Here is a 22,932-nt window from a genome sequence, read left to right on the forward strand (position 1 = left end):
TTCTTTAAATATACGGGTAGTTTCAACAGGAGCAATTTACAGTAATTCCAAGTAATTTTACTAATACAATTTGTCACTATACTGATTTTACTTGACTGTTATTTCTTGGAAATTTCTTCGCATTACTACAAAATTACTATATAATTAATGGCCTGTACATTGCCCAAAAAACTGCAATGTGGAATGACAGCAGCCCTTTAAGATTCTCTATGATTTGGTCGTAGTGGGTTAGGAGTCCTCTCCACTGCTTCTAACTTTTCCCAGACTTAGGTGCTACTTTTAGAGCTAAGTGTCTTTGTGAATTACTCTTAGTCAGAAAAATGAGGAGTTGTAAAGTTAGGACTGACACGCCCATTATTCTTAGGAGTTTCTGTTACGGCTCTGCCACAACTTTGGTTATTCTCCTTGTGTTTCCTTGTTTCCCTTGTGTCTCCCCCTCTCCTTTTGTGTGTATATTGTGTACGTGAGTGTGGCTTCCTGCTTTTGGCAAGTTGTGGTCATATGAAAAGTTATGCTGCTCACAACAAAAGCAGGAAGTACATTATCTTTCACGCAAGACTAAACTGAGCAGCTGAGAACAAGCATCACTGACGAGCTCAAGTCTTTTAGTTGCAACAGATTTTTTGAGAGACTGAAAATTACATAAGGTAAGTGTAACTTAGAACCATTACAGTCCCACTAAGAGACATTTATGGCTGATTGATTCCACAATGTAAACAAATGTAATGAAATTATACCCAACAGTAAACAGTGACTTCATGAAGGTGGTTGTCTGAGTAGCTGTATGTTTGTTGTTTGTTCAGGAGTTTCTTCTCAGGTCAGATCAGTCTATAAAAACTAAATTAGAAAACTCTCATACAAGCGCAATTATAATCTGACCAGCACTCTCTCTATAGATTTTCAATTTTCATTCATGCCAGCCCATGGATGAATATTTGAATATTCAGCTAAAAACTTTACAGCATGGGTGAGTGAAATGTTTAAAATACCACTTGAAATGTTAGTTGATGCAGCTCTACAGTCTTTATTTTCATGATTTCATCTCTATTTTTCATCTATGCAGAATTAAATATGTCAGCAAACATGATATGGATCTCTACACTGAAGAGTGAAATTGAAAAGAGCCCTGTTGCCTCAAATATGGTTTTTGGTTTCATCCTTGCTTGCTTGGAGAAGTTACTGGAGATGGAGTTTGCATGTCCTTGTGAGTCCAAACAGAATGTTCGACTTGTGGTTTTATTTTTCATTGGTCCTGCTCTACTGGCCTTTGTGCTGATGATAAAAATCCAGGGATGTGAGAGTAAGAAGTCTTGGAAAGAGCGGATAGGACTTCTGGCTTCCAGCTGTGTTTCCTCCGTAGTGTGGATCCTCCTGATGCTTTTTGATGGCCAGTACGTTGCCTGTGCATTTTCATCGCAGTCAGGGAGGTTTGTAGTTATTGACAATGCTTCTCGACAGAAATTGTGCAAAGCAGACAACCACAACGCATCGCAGGAGTTAATCAACACCCAGAAATGGTATTCTGGGTCTCAGGTAAGGAACAACCTGATGTCTCTAGTTTGGTTTGCATTTGTCAGTTGTTGATCTGTGAAAAATTGCAACTTTCCACAAAATGTGTTTGGTTAACACTGTTTCATGTCACTTTTTTTTCTCCTGTGGTTTAGGAAGCTGGAATGTGGCTTCTCTTATTGGCCGCTGTAATAGGATTATGTTTAATGTTAAACAAGTGCTGCAAAAAGGAAGAGCAAGGGCAACCTAACAGCGGAGAGAATAGGACGGATGTCACAAGTGTGTAAAAAGCCCTGAGCAGCAGGTCCCCAGTTCAACTCCTGGCTGACTACATGTCACTCACCTACACACTCTCTCTCTCTCTCTCTCTCTCTCTCTCTCTCTCTGTATTTCCAGTCTGTCTCTACAGTCGCTGTCAGATAAAGGCAATAAAAATCCCCAAAAAATAACTTAAAAAACACTCAAGTCGAGCAACGTCAAGATCCAGAAGCTTCTGTGTCGACAATTAAAGGACTGAGGTCATGTTGTGATCAAGATCCCTGCTTTTGGTTATCATCCCATGTAGAGAAATTAAATAATAACACTGAGAGAAGAAAATAGACACAATTTCAAAAATGGACAAGGCTGAAGGCTTTGATGTGATCATACCATTATTAGTACATAAATAATTCATTTAAAGTGGATATTGTGGATAAAGCTAAAGAATTGTGTCAGCCATCTGCTCCCCAAGCCTGTCTAATTCCAGCTACTTCATAATGACTGCATAATGTGAATAACTTGGGAGTGGAGATTGATACTTGCAAACATTGTGTAAATAAGCGAGTTGAAGAGGGCACATCACATGAGATGCTGCATTTTGAGCTTTCTAGGATTCACAATGAAGTTCAGCTCTTTAAATGCTTTTCAAAGCTTCTTTCACAACAAACTACATTCCTACTCAAGACAAGAACTATAAAGAGAGAATTGTAACAGTGATGCTTAATGGATCTGTCTCATTTTGTAAACTAATTAACTCCTGTAACCAGTTTCAGTACATGTTTTTTGTGGCATTGTTTTATCAGCTATTTGCATTTGTTCATTTTTTTATTTTGTATTTCTCTCATTTCTTAGTTTAGCTCTGGAATAAAGCTTAATTGTTTCTCTTTATATGATCTCTGCCTATAAAATGTATTTGTTTTGCCCTTTTTATTCTACTTCTGCTCTCACTAAGAATACTGCGTTCTGGATCTACTTCCTGATTCAATCAGTGAGTGTTCACTCTGTATATGATGGTTATGTGACATATGAAAGAGAAAGTGGAAAATAATCCTTTAGCTCACATTCAACGGACATGTTGCACATACTGTAGCACTGGTGCATCAATGAAACCAGTGGTTATCCAACTCATGGCCCACTTGAATATTTAATTAATGTTGGCGGCCCACATCTGACCCCATAACAGTATGGAGGCCAAATCATGCCCTCTCACTGGGCTTTTTTTTTAGTAATGATCGAACATTCAGGATTGACTCAGACTGAGATAGGAAACAGTATACAAGGTGGCGATAACATAAAAGTTCCTATCATTGGCTAAGTTTTTCACACATTTCCAAAACATTCAGAAACATGATTTATAATTTAATTTTAATATCATATCTTTTATAATTACATCTTTTCAACAAAATTCTACTGTTTTGCAAATGATTTGTCGGCCCACTTGCAATATCTTCACGGCCCACCAGTGGGCCCTGGCCCACAGGTTGGGAACCACTGCTCTAAGCAGAGCCTGTAGATGTGATGCAGTCGTACAGGAGCAGAAAGAACAGTGAGGCAACACGTGCCTCCACATGGACTCAGTTTCCCACAATCCTAGGTCTTAAAATTGCGTTGTGGTTCAAGCAGTTTCTCAGGCTGACTAAGCCCTGACTTCAGCAACTGGGGCTTTAAACAGACTTTAAATCCTATTTCTCTTTGAACTGACACAGTGTAACTTTATTTTTGAACTAAATGGAGCAAGTAAAGTGTCTTCAACTAAAAAGCCAGATAAGACATGTAGGCCGTCAGACATCCTGCTGTTGTCTGACGGCCTACACTGGTCAGGCAGGTTTGCCATTTGACCGCCTCGGGTGAGAAAGACCAGCTTCACACAGTATGGCTTTTTATATAACAGTGTCAGGGAGTAGCTTAGTTGCACATCTTTGTCATTATCATCATTTTCTGGTCAGCAGTTAAGGTCCATGGACTTTGTCATGTCATCCTCATTGGTGTTGTACTGGTAGGATAGTGACTTTGCTGCCGTTAGAGGATGGATTAAGGAGAGGACTACTCACCCTTTCAACGAAGCAGCAGCAGCCCTACCCCTCAGCCTGTTATTTCATCTTAACAATATGATTGAAAAGGCTGCCTTAAAATGTTAAAGTCTAAAGATACCGTTTGTTTTTCTAACACCACCAAATGTTAAATTGACCTTTGTAACCTTTCCAAATCTATTTCAGCTTAATGATGATAAGTGATAAGTGATATTCAGAAAGTTAACAGTGATCTCGTTGGCATGACAACCGCCAGTGGTAGGATGGCAACAGGTACAAAGCCTGAGTTTGTAAAAGAATTTGAAGCTAACTGAAAGTTAAAGCATAAAAATAGGTTGTAAGTTTAGATTTGAAAGTCTGAACGGAGTCAGACAGTCTGATATCAGCAGGGAGGTTGTTCCAGAGCAGAGGGGCCCGATAGGAAAAGGCTCTGCAGCCAGCAGACATCTTTTTTTACTCTGGGAACAGACAGGAGCCCTAAATTCTGGGAACGGAGAGCCCGAGATGGAGTATAAGGTTTAAGCAGATCAGACAGGTATGAAGGAGCAAGTCCATTTATGTGAATTCTGGGAAGTCTGTTAATATAGTAATATATAATAGTATATAGTTTTGATTCTTTAAAAACTTAAAGGTTATATATGTGGTATTCACTGCCACTAGATGTCGCACTAGACCACCAGCATCTGGGACCAAATGCTTTGCCATCATTTCATGTCAAAAGAGCAGAAGTTACAACCGTTTATGTTTATCAGTTCTGATGTGGCCTGAAAATAAAGTTGAATTAACTTGAAATGATCCAAACTTATATATTTACATCAAGTCAATGTGGAAAAAATGACTTGATTCCACTAAATTCCCATACGATGGTAGAACAGGTGTTTGGCTCTTTCCTTTAGGCTCTTCAGATATCAGATCATTTCTTAAATTAAGTCGAACACTCCAGTCAGACTCAAGGGAAACACAAAAAAGGTGTATGCATCATTTTACATTTGAACAAGTCACACATTTAACATCATGTTATGAGCTACTTTTCAGAATACAATTTGCAAATTTTCAACTAACATGTTTCTACATTCGAGCTTCATATGACCAGTCTCAGTGCTGTGTTGTTTTACAGTATCAGTCAGTTGCACACAAAGGCAGGTAAACACAAAGGCTACAGGAAATATCTCAACACACATCCTGCCAGACACAGACGCCACACTACAGTTAGTGACATGCAGAAAAACAGAGATTTTCTATATTAGGTGCATGAAAACCCACTGATACTCTCATTTTTTAATGTCATGAGAATATATTAGGGTAAATGCCACACATGAATGGTACAATTACACGCAAGATGGTGTGAAACTGTTTATGATCAACTCTCATGAATCAAATGCTGCATTGTCAAAGCTGCTGTGTAGTGTACGGCAGAGCCCTCAGGTTACTGAAGCAGTCACCCCTGTCACCCAGGATATAATCAAACTTATATGGCATAAATATGTTTATAGAACATGCCAAAAGGACAAAAACACACTCACATCAACTTCTTATTTTTCACAATAAGTGACCCTAAACATCTGAAATCACCTGAGTGAGCGTTTGTCTGTGTTCTGTAGGGTTTTAGAAGAACAATAATGTTGCTATATTCTAGTTATAACCACTCATTATGTTCATATTTTGACTTCCCTGTGTCAAAATCTAGTTGTAAGACCTGCATTGTTTTAGTTCATATTTGTGCACACATTGAGCATATTCTTAATTTTAATTAAAAGTAGTTCAAGTAATTGACCAATTCAGGGTCAGGTATTACTCCAGGACAGGCTGATTGGTTGGTTTGTGAGTGTCTGAACAAAAGGTAGCTGTCGTGTGTAGTCTGTTGTGTACACTGTACTGGATGGGAACTTGGGAGGGACAGAGTACATACACAAAAAGCGCAGTGGGAGGATAATGGTGGTTGTAAATAGAGGTAACAAATTCTGCTCTTCAGTCATTGAACAAGTTAATCCAGTCTTGGGTGTCAGTACAGTACAGCCTGAACCAGGGCAAGTTTGAGCTCACAAGCCATTATCAGATGAGTGACATGTCAAAAATGGCAGGAGTCGTGTGTAGGCATTGTTCAATAAGACACAAAGTTCAGAGGTCACTGTGGTGTTGTGCTTGGAGCAGGAGCAGCTACATTCATTCCTCTCAGGCGCTCAGCCGGCAGTTCAAGGAGGTTGTTGGGGGCAGTGGGTTTCTGTCAGCGAGACTATTCATTGTGCTTTTTGGGCCTTGATTGAGGATATCCTCCAAACAATTGCTCTAGGTGTTGACACTGGTTCAAAGTTTTTAGACGTGTATTCTTTCCCCCATCCATCTCCCGGTTACAGGATCCTCCACGCAGTGAACAGTTACATTTATTGTTCATGTGTTTTTTTTTTTTTTAAATGCATGTCTACAGACTTCCTTACAGGGGAGTTGTTCCCATTCAGTGTCACACCTTAATATATGTCACAATGTGTGTGTGTGTGTGTGTTTGTGTGCATGCGTGTTTCTGAGGAAAATTTGTGCATAAAAAGGCACAACTAAAACAGTCGCTTGTAGTTTTTCGCCAGTAGTTTGCTGATTGGTCGGAACCACTGTGCTGCAGCCACGGGCAAGATGGATCCTCATGGGAAATCTAGTTACCATGCAAGATTAGCAAACACAGGCTGACTGTGATTACTCTGCAGCAAACTTAAGGGCTGAAGGGAAGTGAACTTTGCAGTTTATTTATAGTGAAATGCTCTTCTTGAGAATCAGCATTGTGTCAATGGGGTTCAACTGAACATGTTGCCAAAAATTTTAAAGATCTGTTCCCCGATTTTTAGTAAGTAAAATATTTCACTGGAACACACTGCCTCAATTTAGAAAGCTTTTGTGATGTGATGGAGGTCAGGCTTCTCTCTCTTTCTTTCACACCCACACACACACACACACACACACACGCACTCTGTTAGATTGATATTTCAGTGTCAGGATTGTTGAGGTCAGATATACTAATATTGAAGATATCACTATTTCAAATCACTACTGTGTTTTTATGAAAATCAGTAACCAATGCCATCACCTTTACCAACACCTTTCAATGTTAAGTGTGATAATCTAGCCACCTCTCATACCAACCTGCTGTTGCACTACTAAAGTCTATAAATCAGCTAAAACGTGATTGCCATGAGTCTGAAAGGCCATGGAGAAAATAAAACTCAAATCTGAAAGGGACAACTATAAAATTCTACTTGTCAGCTGTGATGGCCGACAAGCAAGTCTTTGGCTCAGACCCCTGAAGCTGGAGCAGACAAGATGACCCCCATCTCTACAGCAGATGAGGTGCCGTCCAGGACACTCAATGCTGGAACAGGTGAGGTGAAACATTGACCGTGGTGCTGGGCAGTGGAGGCTCAGAGTTACTCCTGTTACTTGCCTTTTTCCCCCTCACCATTCTGATAGCACTATACAGTGCTACTTCCTGCTGCGCAGTATTATCCCAATAATGTATCAGAGGGTGTAGTAACAGTTTATTCCAGCACTGCCTTTGCACAGACAGGCATCTGTATGAACTGTTTTATATTAACTTTCAAGGCTCCATTTACCTCCACTGATGCAGGACAGATGTAAATGAACCAATTTCTTAATGCCTGAAAAAGGCTCGTTTTCTATGAAATTTACACAATTAGACTCATGTCAGGTCATTCACTGGACTCCAACTGCTTAAAATTCAATTAAAACTGGAAAAATTGTGATTGTGACTATTGGAAGGAGTACACACAGACCCACACACACATACACACACACACAAACACACACTACGGTGTCTAGCTCAGTTAGTGCCTGTTTTGCTGCTGCAGAGGACTGAATTGCTGCCTGTTCTCCCGCTCCGCCCATCAGTGGAAAACAATCATAAAAATCAGAAGCAGCCTGTCCAAGGCTGCTGTCCCACAGTGCGTGTCCAATGGTGATTATCTCCTCTGACAGGTTGGCCTGCTGGGGAACTCTGAGGTTGAATAAGAGGCAGTGAGGGGGTGGAGTGTGTCTGCCCAGACAAACAGTTGAGCTACAGGACCATAAGGGTCTGTATTGCAATCTTAGTCCTTTCTATTTGCCCCATGGTATTCTCCATTAATGCTTTACAGATGGGGCTGAAGATCTGGAACATACCGCAGGTGACTTTGGCTTTCATATGGAACTTTATACTGTCCTGTACAAGGATATCACTAGCTTTAACAACAAACCAAACCAGTCTGAGGTCATTGCTCCAGACTATGAGAGTTAAAGTTATAATCTGTAACTTTTCCACCCTAAAATGTCTAAAAACAACAAGACCTATGTTCTACTGTGTATGTTGTTGTGCTGTGTTCTTACATGGAGACATCCTATCCCGTGTCGCTGAAGAGCGTTGGTGAATCTCTGATTGTTAAAGTCAAACTGCTTTCTGGGTGTTTCTACTGGTTTTAATCCCCTGGTGTGTTTGTTGTGGAGAGGAGGACACCTCTGTGGATAATTCAGCTGCTGGTAAAAACCTGCTGAACGTCTGCTTCATAAGTTATAGAGAAACAATCAGAACAAAGGTTAGCATCAATCTCAGCTCCAGCTCTTCCCTGAGTCTCTGTCCTCCGTACAACATCGGTCAAACACTGACTTTAAATGTCAAACTGCTTTATTCAGTGTTTTTAATGGTTAGAATCACTGGTTCTGTTTGATTTCCTGAACCACTGACACTGAAGGAATCCAAACCGGGAGGAGCTTATGGTAATGGTGATGAAGACAATAACTCCCATGATCCCACACTATTTCATGACATCACCCAAAGACATCTTTTGTTATTGTTCAGATTGAGAGACACCTAGAGGCCGAAGTTACAGACTGTGAGTGTAATAAAGTGATTCAGCCATTTCAATTAATGTGTAATTAATGTAATTTTCAGATTCCTATCAGTGTAATATCTCATACATCTCACATTTTCTTTAATTGCAAATAGTTGACTGAGAAGACTATTTGACGGCTGGTACTAATGCATATATTTTTCAGGCTGTGGTAGTGAAAGTTTCAAAACGCCTCAATTTTTCCAGTTTTATTGAAATGCGAGCTGTTTAAGTCCAGTGAATAACCTTAAATGGTACAGAGGTAAATAGACCTTTTTCAGGGACTTACTTACAAACCCTCTGTCTGTATCTATTCATATGTTATTTACATGCTACATAATGGAGAGGTGAATATCATTTCAATTGTTTTTTTTATGTTTAAAGTTACCTGTGGAACGAACACACTCAGTGAGTTCAGTGTAAAGTTGCTGATTGACTGAGTTTCAGAGTTTTGTTCAGCAATGCGTTCCCACCCAGGGATTAAAATAAGCATCAGCTGAGCTCAGTGGGCCATCCCATCCCGACTGATGTCAAAACTGGCACTGACCCAGGGCTCACAGGGAGGGCCTTGGCAGGGTCTAGCATTCAGGCCTTTTCCTTCCTGTTCCTCTGTGACATCTTCCTGCTTGGGGATGGGGATTGGGTGAGGGGGATGGAGGTCGGGGTGAGCAGAGGACTGTAAATGCTATTTCACAGGGGTGTGCCTTTAAAAATCACTTCAGCTATGTTTTTTAAGGACTCAGGTTAGAGTGGGCTGTTCTGCCGCACAATGTGATGATGAGTAACTGCTGGGGCACTGATTTGTTTTCTTGGCAAGAGATGAGAAGATTGACATCACAAATGCAAATTATGAGGTGGTCTGTAAGAAGGGACAGCAACATTTGTGCTTCCTTAGAAAGTGAAATGTTTTTAACAGCCATCTTTAATCAGCAAGTTCTCTGCAAGGCCAGATCCATGTTGGAACTATGGGGGAACAGCTAGCAGCTGTTTTACTTAGCACACAGGGAAAACAGCTAGACTAGAAATAATTCAGCACATGACCCGCTTGTTCCCTCCAGTTATCAGTCTTTAGGCCAATCTCAGCTAATAACTGCCTGCTGCCTGAAGCTCCATATTCAGTGCCCAGAGTGGCATCAGCCTTCTCATCTAACTCTCTGGAAGAAAGTCAATTCACATATATTTTCCAAACTATTCATTTCATATTGTTTTTTTTTTCAAGAAATGCGACAGTGCTTTAAAGTTAGTTTCACTATGAAAATCAGCTTGCAGAGACTTCAAACCTCCTTGACTGTGGTAATCCATCACAGTGGACATCTTGTAAACTTTTATTTTCATCACATTATGTGATTGTTGCAAGGTAATGTGGGGCAGACTTGTTGTCATTCATCCATTGAGCACTTTTTAACACCTTTGAGTACTTTTTGTCACTTTTGGCACATCCCATTTAAAAACTGTCTCTCTGTGTAGAAACTGGTTCTCACACAGCCCACGATGCTGCTCCCCTGGTGTGATCTATAACATGGATTCAGCAGCAGCTGTGTTTTTCTGGATAGAGGGTTCTAGGTGATATTAGCTGTGACTGATCAACACCACATGTGGATCCCAAAGTGGGAAGTTTACTACCAGAGCAGATTCAGGCCGAAAGACCAGCCCTCAGATTTCTCTATTTTTCCTGATACTGATCCAAATGTACAAAACTTTGAATGGAGTATTATTAATGAAAACATGAAATTAGCTGCTCAAATTTCAATTGCATTGAGCAGAATTACAGATAATATGCAAATTGATTATAATTGTAAATTAGGCATTTTCCAAACATGGGAATGCACAGATTTATGAACTTACCTTTTAAAGACTCTTTCAGCTCTAACACTACGCTTTAAACTCTTGTTTTTTCCTCTCCCTGATTGATCTTGTTGGCATGAGTCCAGTAATGTGCTACACTCCCTGATGGTCCCCATGAGTAATCATCAGTCACCACAATAGGTCCAACAAAACTAATTTGTGTCTTTCCTGTTTTGTCTTTACCTTTCCCAGAGCTGACTCTGATTCATGCCTTCCTAACTGGCACTCGGCACCTACCACCCCGGCAGGGCTTTCTGCGGTCAGACACTGCTGGGATACACTGATTTCAGAGACAGCCAGCTAAGGAAAAGATTGATTACTTCCTCTGTAGAGATTCCTTGGCATTGCTCAGATGGAGAGGTAAACCTTCATTTAGATTCCCCGTACAGGTTTCCTCTTCTGAGCAGTTACAGGCAGACAACGCCAGTAATGGTTGGAGAGCTTTGCACTTCAGGGGTCTGGCTGTCCTCAATTTGCATCTAACTCTCGATATGTGGTTTATAAAGGAAATCAGAAAATAGAAATCTTCTTTTTTGTATTTTCATTGATCTACAAACATGTTAAAGGGTCAGTTCACACAAATGAAATGCGCATGTTTTGTCACATACCTCTTGTAGTATCTAGCCATACAAATAGCTTTGGTTTGGTTGTCCTGAAGCTGACTATGTCTTAGATAGAACAAACAGTCAGACTTCAGATAGACTGAGTCTAAATTCATCTGTTGCACAAATCAGTTTAGTTCTTGACTCTTAGACTGGACTGTGGTACAATGAATTCTGGGTAAATTAAGACTTTTTTCAATATAAGAAAAATAGCAGACACAGGAACCACATCCAGCCGCTCAGTTCCATTAACCCCAGCAGAAATGTTTGTCTACTGGAAGATTTCAACAGTTACAAGGACATTTTACTTTGGAAATTCAGCAGAGTGAAACAATAAAAAGAAAAAAATTTGGAGAAAAACCTCTGCAGTCCCTAAAAACTCTTTCCCTTCTCATTTCTCTCTCCATGTCAATGTTAGCAAACCACAAATTATGAGCCATGTTTTCCCCTTTTTTTTGCTGTTCGGTGCTGGTCAGTGCAGGTATCATTGATTGTCACCATGGTAACATTGGTCTTAGACCTGAGTTAGTCTGGGGGTAAGGTGTCTAATTTTTTGTCTTAAAATGAGTCAGTCTTTATCCGTGTGAAACTTGCATTAGACTGATCTTTGAGTGTAGAGATCTCTGGCTCTGAGGTTTCTACTTCAATACAGCGCAGTAGCTCTGCACCATTTACAGAACACACTGTCCACACTTTTCATAGGGGGTATTTCTTCATTAGAAAGTAATTCTGTTGAAATATGTGTGTTTGGTGGAATATCCACAGTAATGGAGACTATAATTATGCACCTATGTTTTTTGCAAACTGGTTGGACTCTATACTGTGACAGGGGAAAAAATCCAACCTGCCAGTGTTTTGATCCGTTCATATTGTGATCGCACGATTTGAAATTTTGAGGTACCTACATACAGTAAATCATGCAGCTTTGTTACGGGACAATAATTAAAAATGATGCCAATTACAGCTCAACAGGAATATTTTCCGTTCATTATTAATGAGAAAATGTTACATCCACTGTTAACGGGCCACGCAGAAGCATCGAAACAGCTTCAAAACACATTGCCATTACACTAAAGGCAAAATATAAGAGAGACATGTCTGTGTAAAAATAAATTTAATTTAAAAGTAGTTTACAACATGTAATGAAAAAGCAAACAAAATAATGTCCCACAGATGTCTCCTGTTGCACAAACAGCAGAGTGGTCGGTCCTCTTAGGTCTTATTCCTGAAACTGCTTTGCTTTATAAGTCTGTTTGTGAGCCAAGCTTCCCAAAACCATCTCAGCTTCATCTCTAAGAACCATGCAAACTTTCATGGGAGTTTTGTCCCATGAAATTTTACATAGCACAGCAGCCTATAATAAGGGGACAGGCACCAAAAGCATCTCCACATCTTTTGTAGATCCTTCAATAATTAAAAGGTCACCTTTTTGATACAATAAATACTTGTAATTCGTGCTGGTAATTGTAATCTATGTAAACACACCATAACCAGGATTCCAAACCTTGATAACATAGATTTATTATGGTTATCGTCTGTTGTCAGTTCACATATTAAAAGGATTTGATGTTAATCTAAATGTGCAGTTCTTTTGTTGTGAATGTGAATGACATGGATATCCAATATCGACTGATTGTGTAGAATTTCATTGTATATTTTACTAATCCCCATATGCTCGGGAACGTTTCTGGTGACACACAGACAGTTTTGGTGCCAATTTTTCCCAGCTCATACCGGCTAAAGTGACCTATGAGGCACACTCCCATAAAATCAGAGCAGTCCTTTAAGACTATTGTCAGACTGAAATGGTTCTGGACTCTAGGAATGGCTGAAAGTTCTGAAGAGAGGCTCCACTCCTACTTCAGGTCAAACAGTTTCATCACCGACTTATTTGTCTCCCACGGTTCCCATGCATCTTCACACAGTCCCGCCTGTCCGTCACCTGTGAACAAAGATGGAAAGTATATGCAAAGTCAGTTCAAAAGATCATAACTGTCATTATCACCGTGTAGCTTCGGGAAACATTTTAAACCTAAACACAATTTCTGAGTTCAGGTGTTTTCATGTACTTTCTTAACAACCCCATAAATGTTAATTATACAATTATATAGTTGCCCAGAATTAATAAAAAAACACTGTTTCCCTTTAAAGGATATTCCACATGCTCTGAACGATATGGCTCCTATAAATAAGCCAAATCCCAACAGAGAGATTTGAAAGCCAAGATGGATGACGTCCATTTTACTAGGATGCATGCAGCTCATCCAAACCCCATGGTGTCATATGATCTCCCACTAAACTGGAACAGACCCATCCAGTCAGATATTTGACTCACTGATGAACTGTTGCAAAAGTCCAGTCAAGCAGAAATGTAAATTTACTCAGACACAGTATGTCTATAGAATATTAAAAGGCTGCATCAGAAAAATGATTTTCCAATTAAATGCATAATTTTCATCCCTAAATTCTGGAGTAAAATAACAAAACAATGCTGAAATGAAATATCATACACACGTGACAGCATATATTGCATATATTGTATGCAAAGATGTCACACTATTGTCAGTGTGGGGGTCTTTTGTTAGGCCTGTGTGTTTTGCAGTTGAAACAGTGCAGGAACACAAGTTGTAATAAAAGTTGAAAGTGTACTGTAAATAGATTTGCATGTTATGCTGGTTTTAGCCAAAAAAAACAGTAAACAGTAGAGTTTAAGGAATCTGAAGAAGATCTGAGATCATCTCTGCTTTATGTGAGAGAGAGAGAGAGAGAGAGAGAGAGAGAGAGAGAGAGAGAGAGAGAGAGAGAGAGAGAAATGGGAGAGAAACTTTCAGATAGCAACATTTCAAATGGGGTTTCGGGTTATTCATATCTGCTGAACATTTTACCCCTTTCCGTTGGTTGCTCAGGCAGAACGTGCAGATACTTCGGGGCTGTTTGGCTTCTCCTCTCCCCTTCAGCTCCTTGTAGACAGCGGTCAGGCACGGCTGGCCGTCCTCCCTCCCGTCCCCGACAACCAGCACGTTGGCCAAGTGTGAGATGTAGCTGGATGCCAGACGCAGCGTCTCGATTTTGGAGAGTTTTCTGTCCACTGGTTCCGTGGGGATAAGTGTCCGCAGCGCCGTGAAGGCCGTGTTGACGTTCTGGGTCCGGTGTCTCTCCCTGGCGTTAGCGGCGTTGCGCGTCTCCACCACCACACCGCCAGACTCCTGTCGGTAACTCCCCCCCGGGGTCCCGCAGCAGCCGTAGCCCTGCTCACTGCTGCCGTCGCTGTCGCTGCGGTTCCCCTCCTCGTCGTCCGAAATCAAGGTCAGGTCAGCGGGGTAAGAGAAGGGATGAGTCGACACGGGCCTCAGCATAGTGAAAGCCATCATAGTAAACAAGTCCCGTATCTTCAAGGAGAAAACAGCTGCACGCAAACCAGAGCCGTGCGTAACGGTAGCTGCTACTCCAAGGTTTAGCCAACAGAAGTCCCCGGTCTGTTATGACACTTCCCCATACCATGGCCCGGAGTGACAGTCATCATGACAGGGAGGGCTCTTATAGCAGCTACAGGAGCTGTAAGGGGAGGGGTAGAGGCTCCCATCCTCCCACATGTTTAGGTCCTAAAACTCACAGAGCTCCAGTTTGGTGCTTCACCTATAGTGAGGTGTGGACACTGGTGAGTCATTAGTTTTTATGAGTGGAGAGCAGGGAGCAAACATTGGCATGAAGCTCCTAAAACTGGCCTGACCTTCAGAGGCAGGAGCTTCCATGTGGTTCAGTGGTGAGAGTGAAAGTGTTGTCAACAGTGGTGCAACATTACGAAGAACATTCACTCAAGCACTGTACTCAAGTATGAGTTTGAGGTACTAACTTCACTTGAGTGTTTCCATTGTATGCTGCTTTATGTTAGTACTCAACATCTCAGAGACAAATACTGAACTCGTTGTTAGTTACTGTACTTTGTACTGTACTGTACTGCAGATTAAGACTTTATGATACCTTTAGTACATTTAGCTTTGCATACTTCTGTTCTTAAGCTTATGTCATTTTTTTTAATGCAGGGCTTTTGCCTGATTATCGTCACACTCTAGTATTGCTATAAAAGTACCAGTGCAATGCTCTGGCCTGTACACTCTCCTATTTAAAACATGTTGAGGCAACTTTTATTTTATGAGTTTTAGATGACGGTAACATCTTGTATAGGCTTCAGCTGCAACTCCACCACTCTGCTCTCACCATCATTACTGCTGATGCTTATAACACTCATCATTGCATCCTGTATAAAAGATTGGATGGTCACCTCTCTCTCTCTGTCTGTCTCTCTTTCTCCCTCTCTCTCTCTCTCTCTCTCTCGCTCTCTCTCGATTTGCATGTGTATTTGTTTATTCTCAAAGCCCTTATTGAAAACTGCCTTCATGTCTTACATCCATTAGTAAACCATCCATTAGTTAATAAGAACATATTTGGCAACATAATATTTGAATATGATGGTGAATGAGGAACTTCTTTCATTTTTAACCTCATTTTATTCTTCAGTCACTGTATCTGCTGTTTTAGTGGTATTATTGTTTTTGAGCTGTATCAAATCATTATTAGTAGCTAGTTGTACTGTTGTTTGTATTTGTTGTTATTTTCTTGTTTTCTTTTTTGTCTTTTATTTTAATTTACATTGTGTTGCATTATGATGTAATTTTTACTTTATGATGTAATGTTTACTTGAGTGGACCCCAGGAAGAGCAGTTGCTACCTTGGTCGTGGCTAATGGGGATCCAACTAAATAAATAAATAAAATAAATGAATCTGGTCATCACACCAGGACTAATGACTGTCTGTTTGGAAGATCTACTTCTGGCTTCTTTGCACCATCCATCTGAACTCAAAGCACTTTGAAAATGAATTTGTTGGTACCTCTTGGTCATTTTAGATTCTTAATCTCTGACTTTTTAATCTGTGTTTGTACCTTTTTTAATTGATTCTTGTCATTACATTATTTATTAATTGTATTTATATGTTTGTTCTAATTTATGCTCCTTTTTAACAGGTATTTTTTATCTACATGACATTGTAAATGAAGGCTTTACCCTCAATGATCTTCAAGTTTAAATAAATATTGATAATAAATAGTGATGTGAGATTCAAATGACAATATATATCAAGTGTTTTAGACTACAAACAGAGTCTTGAAAAGCACTAAGTAAAATATTCACCAAGCATCTGTCCTTCAGTATAAGATGCATTCATATCATGTATACAGTGTATTTCTAAATTATGGAGTGGCTCCATTCCTCAGAGGGCCAATGTGGTCTAGTGTTGATGGCTCCACAGTTGTCCTGTTTCAGTTTGTCTAATGGGTTAAGTGCTTCGGGTAAATAAACACTCAGCAGATGCTGGAGGTGATCACACCTGAACCTTCTCTACGGAGCAAATGGCTTCCAGATTGACTGGTGCTGATGGAGGGAGGGTGGGACAGACTGCTGCAAAAGGGCCAGAGTGTCATTAAAGAGCCTGTTTTTACAAACACAACCCTTGACACATCAAACCGGGGCACCGGCAGCCCCTGGCCCCCGACTCAGCTGCACCAACAACAGCGACCTGTGGAGAACACGGTTCACTCATAAAGCAGGACACCATGGTGTTTTACCACACTTGGCCGACCAGTAACACGACCCCACTGCACTTTCTTTCCCCCAACACCAACTCCACCTCCCAGTGTGGAGCCGTAAATACTTCACTCCCCCTTCAATCAACTTAAAGGAATGTCATTAAAAGCCTGTTGAGTTGGTTAAAGTTCTAATGACTGTGTGTCAGTGAAGATGTGACAGTGGTACTCAGGGAGAACCTCTTACTACAGTATGAGGTTTGACTAAATGGTTTTTGAAGCTGATACGAACATCATGGAATAACACTGCCAACAAATAATGTAGTGTGCTGTTAGTCAGAACCTTTAAAAAAATAAAGAAGATAGCATCTTGGGATAGTGTAGTGTAGAGACACTACAGTGTTCCAGACCAACACAGGCAAAGTCTTATTTCACTTAAACTATACTATATGTTAATGAATAGATAAATGGTCAGCATTGTCCCCTGTGAGGGAAACTGCTGCCAGAGACTGAAGTCACACAACTTGACTCATTGGAAACAGCTGCACCAGAGAGAAAAGAGCTTCCTCCTAATAGCCAGCTGCAGTCTGCTGCAAAGGCCTTTTCTAATTCATCTTTGCGTGTGTGTGTGTGTGTGTGTGTGTGTGTATGAGTGTGTGTGTGTGTGTGTGTGTGTGTGTATGAGAGTGAGTGGCATAGCACAAACTGTTGCTTCACCTTCACTGTATCATGTTTCATGCTGAATTTAGTGAAATAGAGTTTTTTTGCCTGGACCGCAACAGTGGGGTCAGCCCTATAATCTGGAATGTTCCTGACTGACTGACTGACTGACTGACTGACTGACTGATGATATTTCCACCACTGGTCAGTGGAGTGTTGAGCCTCAGTCTATTGAGCCGCTCTGGTTTACCAGCTGCTTGGGAACTGCAGGGAAGAGGAGGAGCACTTCCAATACACTGAGCCTCTCCTCCATTACAGCAAATGAACTACTTTCATTCCATGTATCATTATTACTAAAGGAGGCAGAGGCATAACTAAACATAAGACACACAGAGCAGAAAGAGCAGGAAAGAGGGAGGGAGAGAGAGAAGTCATTGGTAACGAGGCTTTGTACTAACGACTATGACCAACTCTACATATCAAACAGAGGGAGTTAGACATAAAGACCTGCCTCTAATAAAAGTCTGTTACATTCTGGAGTTGAAGTAAACTATTGTGGAGAGAAGATGTGAAATGTGATTTCCTATGTGAAATAAGAAAGATAGTCTGTCCCTGGTCCCAGTGGTTCACCTGGTGGAGCGCATGTCATTTGGGCTTCAAGTCCTTGCCGCTGTAGCCTGGGTTCAAGTCCAGCCTGTGGCCCTTTGTTGCATGTCATCCTCTCTCTCTCTCTCTCTCTCTCTCTCTCTCTCTCTCTCCCTCTCATACACACTATGAGTTTAATAACTTTACAGTAAATAAAGCTGAAATCACAGCTCAGTCTTTGTCTTTAAATTGTTGGGAGACATGGAAAATTAGTTCCCTTTTCTTTTGTATTGTAAATACTATAATGGTTTAAGAATGTAAATTTTCCATTAACTGGCTCAGCAAAACCCTGAAATATTCTGCTGTGACCATAGGCTGTGACACATAATCAAACACTGGAATAGCTGTTGTTGATTGATGAATATTGATGTGTTTAAGTTTAAGCTAATTTTGTCTCATTAGCCTGAAATGAAAGCAAAATGTAATATTTATTTAGTAATTATTCTGATTTCTCCATGTTTTGTCAGTGATTCATTTGTTTTGTAAACATGAATACGTGAAAATATCTCAAATTATTCAAAATATTTTCTTTATTTTGGACATTTTGCAGTATTCTCTGAAAATGTGTGCAGAATTCTGACAGCATATATGAACTTGTGTTGCCTCATAAATATAATTTGTATGCATGAGACATTCATTCATTTATTCAGAATGAATGATCATTCGTATTAATTTCAGAATTGGTCATTTGTCATTTTCACAGAATAACTCATCCACACAATGAAATGCCTTGGAATACTGCTACAGACACGGAATATACGAGAAGAATTGTATAGAAAATGTTATGAGTCTGGAGTATACAGATGAAAGCAGTGATACAAATAGTGCAGAGATGTGCATTCTTTTGTTGAAACTTGCAAAGCTGCGGCATGTTGTATTGATCCAGACAGGAATTAAGTGAGCTGCAGTAATATCTGATAAAAGTATGGGAGTTTCCATTACCTTTGGGAATTTAAAAAAAAAATCGAATTTGTGAAATGTGAAAGTGCAGGAAGTGAGATTGGACAATACATGTGACGGTCAAAAATAATTAAGATCTCTACAGTGGGAATTAATGCAGGAGGACAGAAAACCTAAATGGGGGAAATGTGATCAATAAAGAGTCTGGAATGTGATAATAGTTTCTGATTGTATCTGAGTTTCATTGAAGACAGTTGTTTTCTCCTCTCTTTTCTCTGTGTTTCCCTCAAGCAGCAACCTGAGACATGAAGCGAAAAAGTTCTAAAAACTGCAGTTCCTCTAATGACCACGAGAGTCTGGCTCCAACAGTGAGTCAATCCCCATAGACTCCCATGTTAAAATGTCCAACTTTACAGCAGAAATAAACATGTTTACAACCTGGTACAACACTGTTTTGGTTTTTCTACATTTTTACAAAATTGACATTTTATTAGGGTTTAAAGTTATGTAGAATTGAGGGCATGGCCTCTTTGAGTGTCAGGTAGGTGAGTGTATGCTTGCCCCTCCTCTTTGTCCATTTTTGGATTAGCTGGGAGTCAGGGGCGGAGTCAGTTACTGCCAAGATGGCGACAGTGGAGCAGCTCAGTCTGAGCTTCAAAACTGTTCTTCAGAAAGCTGTGGGTGATGTCACAGAGGCTGCATCCATCTTTATTTACAGTCTTTGTTTTCCCTGTGTCTCCCTGTGTTCTCCTTGTGTTCCCCTGTGTGTCTCCACCTCCCTGGTCTCTGTGTGTGTGTGTGTGTGTCTGTGTGTGTGTGTGTGTGTCTGTGTGTGTGTGTGTGTGTCTGTGTGTGTGTGTGTGTGTCTGTGTGTGTGCGTGTGTATGTGTGTGTGTGTATGTGTGCGTGTGTTAGTAGGCGTGGCTACCTTTCCCTGGCTCTGGCAGCTCTCCACACCTGTTTGCAATCTACTCATCACAGTTCAAGCACTCTGGTCTTCCTCTCACTCATCACCAGATTGTTCAGCCAGGGTAAGGGTTCATTATAAACACCTTTAACACCGACTCTGAGTTTCTGTTTCTGCTTCTGGGTCCAGGTATTTAAATAAAATGTTACATTTTGTTACACCCACTACAGGTATCCAGCCAAGAACTGATGATGTAGGAGGTAAAGATTAAAGAGTTATCTATAACAGAAGTACAATTTGCAATCTTCACCCAATGCGACCTCCTCAGTAACTTCCCATCCAAACCTGACAGGACAGGGGCTAAGCTCCACTACACACTAGTATCCACTTCAATGCCAAATCGTGCACACTTTATTGAGTCAACCCATTCCAAAGTTACACACATGATTATTTAAGGAACATCCCACGTCACACCTTAAGCCTGCCCTGACTACCGACTGGGATCTGACCTAAGCGAAGTTAAGCACTGGTGGGGGAAATAAACACTTTTCTAAAAATATAAAAGAAATGAAAACTAGGCCACCCCAAAGGCAATACCCACGTCCTTTTTCCCACTATATCGGTTCACCTCTAGGATGGACTAGACAAAAGAGAAAAGAACCCTCAAAAAAACTACAACCAAACAAAACATATCCACAGCAAGAGCAGCTAATGGATCTCTGATGCTCTGGTAGGTAGATCTACTTCCTATCAACTACAAACCTCCCATGCACACCAGTATGGAATGAGGTGTGCACCTGCCTCACTCCACCAGTCTGACACAACCTTCAATCTGCGACCTGTCTGCAGCCCTACATCTCACTAATCGGCGCTCCTCCCCTTTCTCTACTCAGTGCCACCCGCAAAAATGTGTAATAGTTTTTAACATCTGCATGGCAGGATTGTTATTTGCTCAATTGTGTTGTGTTGTTGAGCGTTCTGCATAGTAATGGAAACTGATGTGATACTTTAGAAAGATTTAACCTGGAGGAAGCATTTAAAGGTGGACTAAGCGATTTTAATTCTACACAGTTTTGGTCAAATTCAGCAGCCGACCTCCTGATGGGCTGCTGACGGGGCTGTTGCTGCACAGCCCTGGCTCTGTAACTGGGAAATAAACAAAGTAGCACAACACTATTCCAGCAGGTCAGCAACAGGGGGCGTTGTTCATGCCCGTGCACAGGACAAGAGAGTGAGGCTGAGGGGACCTGCAGAGTCAGGAGGTAATTCTCCGTGGGTTCATCACTAGCTGTGGCCCGCTCACATCACACAGTAATTTGATCCATTGTTATAGAAATATTGATTACTAGAACTTTAAGGATGTTTGATATCCCTGATAACGAAACACGTCTACAGCACTACACCACATGGACAGAAGCTGATCTTTTCATTTATGTTTTCCCAGTGGTTACAGGCTAAACTGAGCCTGTTTTCCCTATGGTGTGTGTATGGCCACATGCATAGAAATGTACAGGCATGAATGTGTGTTTTCAATGGCGGCTATTGTGTCTGAAAATAGCCATCTCCAGTCTGTGGTCTATTGAGACACATACTTGCATTTCTCATGAGGGGTCAGTGGCCCCCAGGCTCAGCCCTGTCTGGTCTGGACCAGCAGCCCAGTTCTCATGACACCTGACCCAGAGCATATCCTGTGGTCAGACTGCAGCATTGTGCCGTGAAGGACCAGGATCTGTTCATAAGGAATCTCTATGGCGGGCGGGCAGGGAGGAGGGCAGGCCGACAAACCCTGCTGTAGATGATCAGTTTTTAAATGCGGTTGTTTTGACTGACACATTATTTTTCTTTATGAGTGCACATTCCTGACTCTCTGAGCATTTTGGAGGACAGCTTGCGGTTATGTGGTGTTTAAACAGTTATCCCCTCGGCCTGTCAGGAGAAGCACTGCATTGTGATAGAAACATTGAGATGTTCCATTTTTCCCCTCATGCTGTGTCACAGTTCAGGGGCTGGACAGCGAGGAGAGGGACAACCTTTGTCCCCAAGGCTGTTCAGCTCCTCAACTCTAAAAATGCTTTGACTAGTGAAGGATCCAGTCCCTGAGCTGTTATTTCTTTTCAGAGTGACAGTGCACACGCAATGCTTCTTACAAGCTTTGGACTTTGATTATCCAGGAAGCACAAGTTTGCTCACTAATGTCCTCCTCCATGTTTATTGATTAGCTCACTCCACTGAGAGATCAACAAGATGCAATAGGTCAAGCTGATAATGAGTTTTAAGGATGCCCTCTGCTGGACCACAAGGTAATCTACTACACAGAGGAGTTTTGATTTCAAAAATTACATCATTAGTCTTCATTACAGTTTTTGAATTTCAAGTAAAAAAAAAAATGACAGCCCTAGTTTAAAATGTGAGTGCCTTAAATCGACATTAGCTTGTCACTTTGTGATGAAAATTGCTGAATAAATGGAACAATGTTAATTTTACAAAGATGTTTAAAATAGTTAGTATTTGAATTTTATCAGTTTGAATTTTTTGAAAAAGCGCCAGCACCATTATTACTGTAAACAAAAATGTAGTGAATTGTTCTTTTTTGTAACTGGTTGAATATTTCAACATTCAAGTGTGTTTCATCTTCACATATTATTCAGACATGAGTTTCAGTGATTATTCATTTTCATCATTTTTATTGTCATCACCAAATTGATCAGACAGAGAAATATAGTGTGTCAGAATAATTTTTGGGTTTTGTTCTCAACAAATCCAATTCATGGTTTCTAATAAAAAACCATGTTAAATTCACAAATACATCAACCAATGATAAATTGATAATCTTCAAAACTGGCAGATAAATAATTTAATAAATTAATAAATATCCCAATAAATTATTTAACAAATAAAAAACATTTTAGGTAAATTAAGAGCTAGTCGGTATATAAAATAATACTGACATGTAAATTATTGCAATGCATACATAATTCCTGAATTATTTAAAGTGAGGTTACTGCTTATATCAAAAGGCAGGATTATGGTGCATGCATGTGATAAGCCTGAGAAGTAGGAAGCTTTTCTCTGACTTTGTTAGAACTATTAAAAATGTATGAATAGAAATGAAGAATACAAATATTTGAAA

At 40.4% G+C, this 22,932-nt stretch overlaps 2 protein-coding genes across 3 annotated transcripts; one reads left to right on the forward strand and one right to left on the reverse strand.

Annotated features, from left to right (window-relative positions):
• The first annotated feature begins 558 nt into the window (after positions 1 to 558).
• Positions 559 to 2,565, forward strand: LOC111221867. Of its 2 annotated transcripts, XM_022745452.1 has the most exons (4): positions 559 to 647; positions 897 to 967; positions 1,064 to 1,533; positions 1,665 to 2,565. In XM_022745452.1, the coding sequence occupies exons 2-4, from the start codon at positions 964 to 966 to the stop codon at positions 1,794 to 1,796; spliced, it is 606 nt and encodes a 201-aa protein (XP_022601173.1). In that variant the 5' UTR covers positions 559 to 647; positions 897 to 963; the 3' UTR covers positions 1,797 to 2,565. The 2 variants fall into 2 exon arrangements, 1 of the variants encoding a protein (XP_022601173.1); XR_002665100.1 differs by lacking the exon at positions 897 to 967.
• Positions 2,566 to 12,283: 9,718 nt separating this feature from the next.
• On the reverse strand, positions 12,284 to 14,597 carry LOC111221865 (transcription factor 15-like). The gene is made up of 2 exons (XM_022745451.1): positions 13,995 to 14,597; positions 12,284 to 13,051 (listed from the first exon to the last, which is right to left on the reverse strand). The coding sequence occupies exons 1-2, from the start codon at positions 14,478 to 14,480 to the stop codon at positions 12,989 to 12,991; spliced, it is 549 nt and encodes a 182-aa protein (XP_022601172.1). The 5' UTR covers positions 14,481 to 14,597; the 3' UTR covers positions 12,284 to 12,988.
• Positions 14,598 to 22,932: the final 8,335 nt, after the last annotated feature.

The sequence above is a fragment of the Seriola dumerili genome, unplaced genomic scaffold, assembly GCF_002260705.1.
Source record: "Seriola dumerili isolate Sdu_G_001 unplaced genomic scaffold, Sdu_1.0 BDQW01000088.1, whole genome shotgun sequence".
Taxonomy (NCBI): Eukaryota; Metazoa; Chordata; class Actinopteri; order Carangiformes; family Carangidae; genus Seriola; species Seriola dumerili.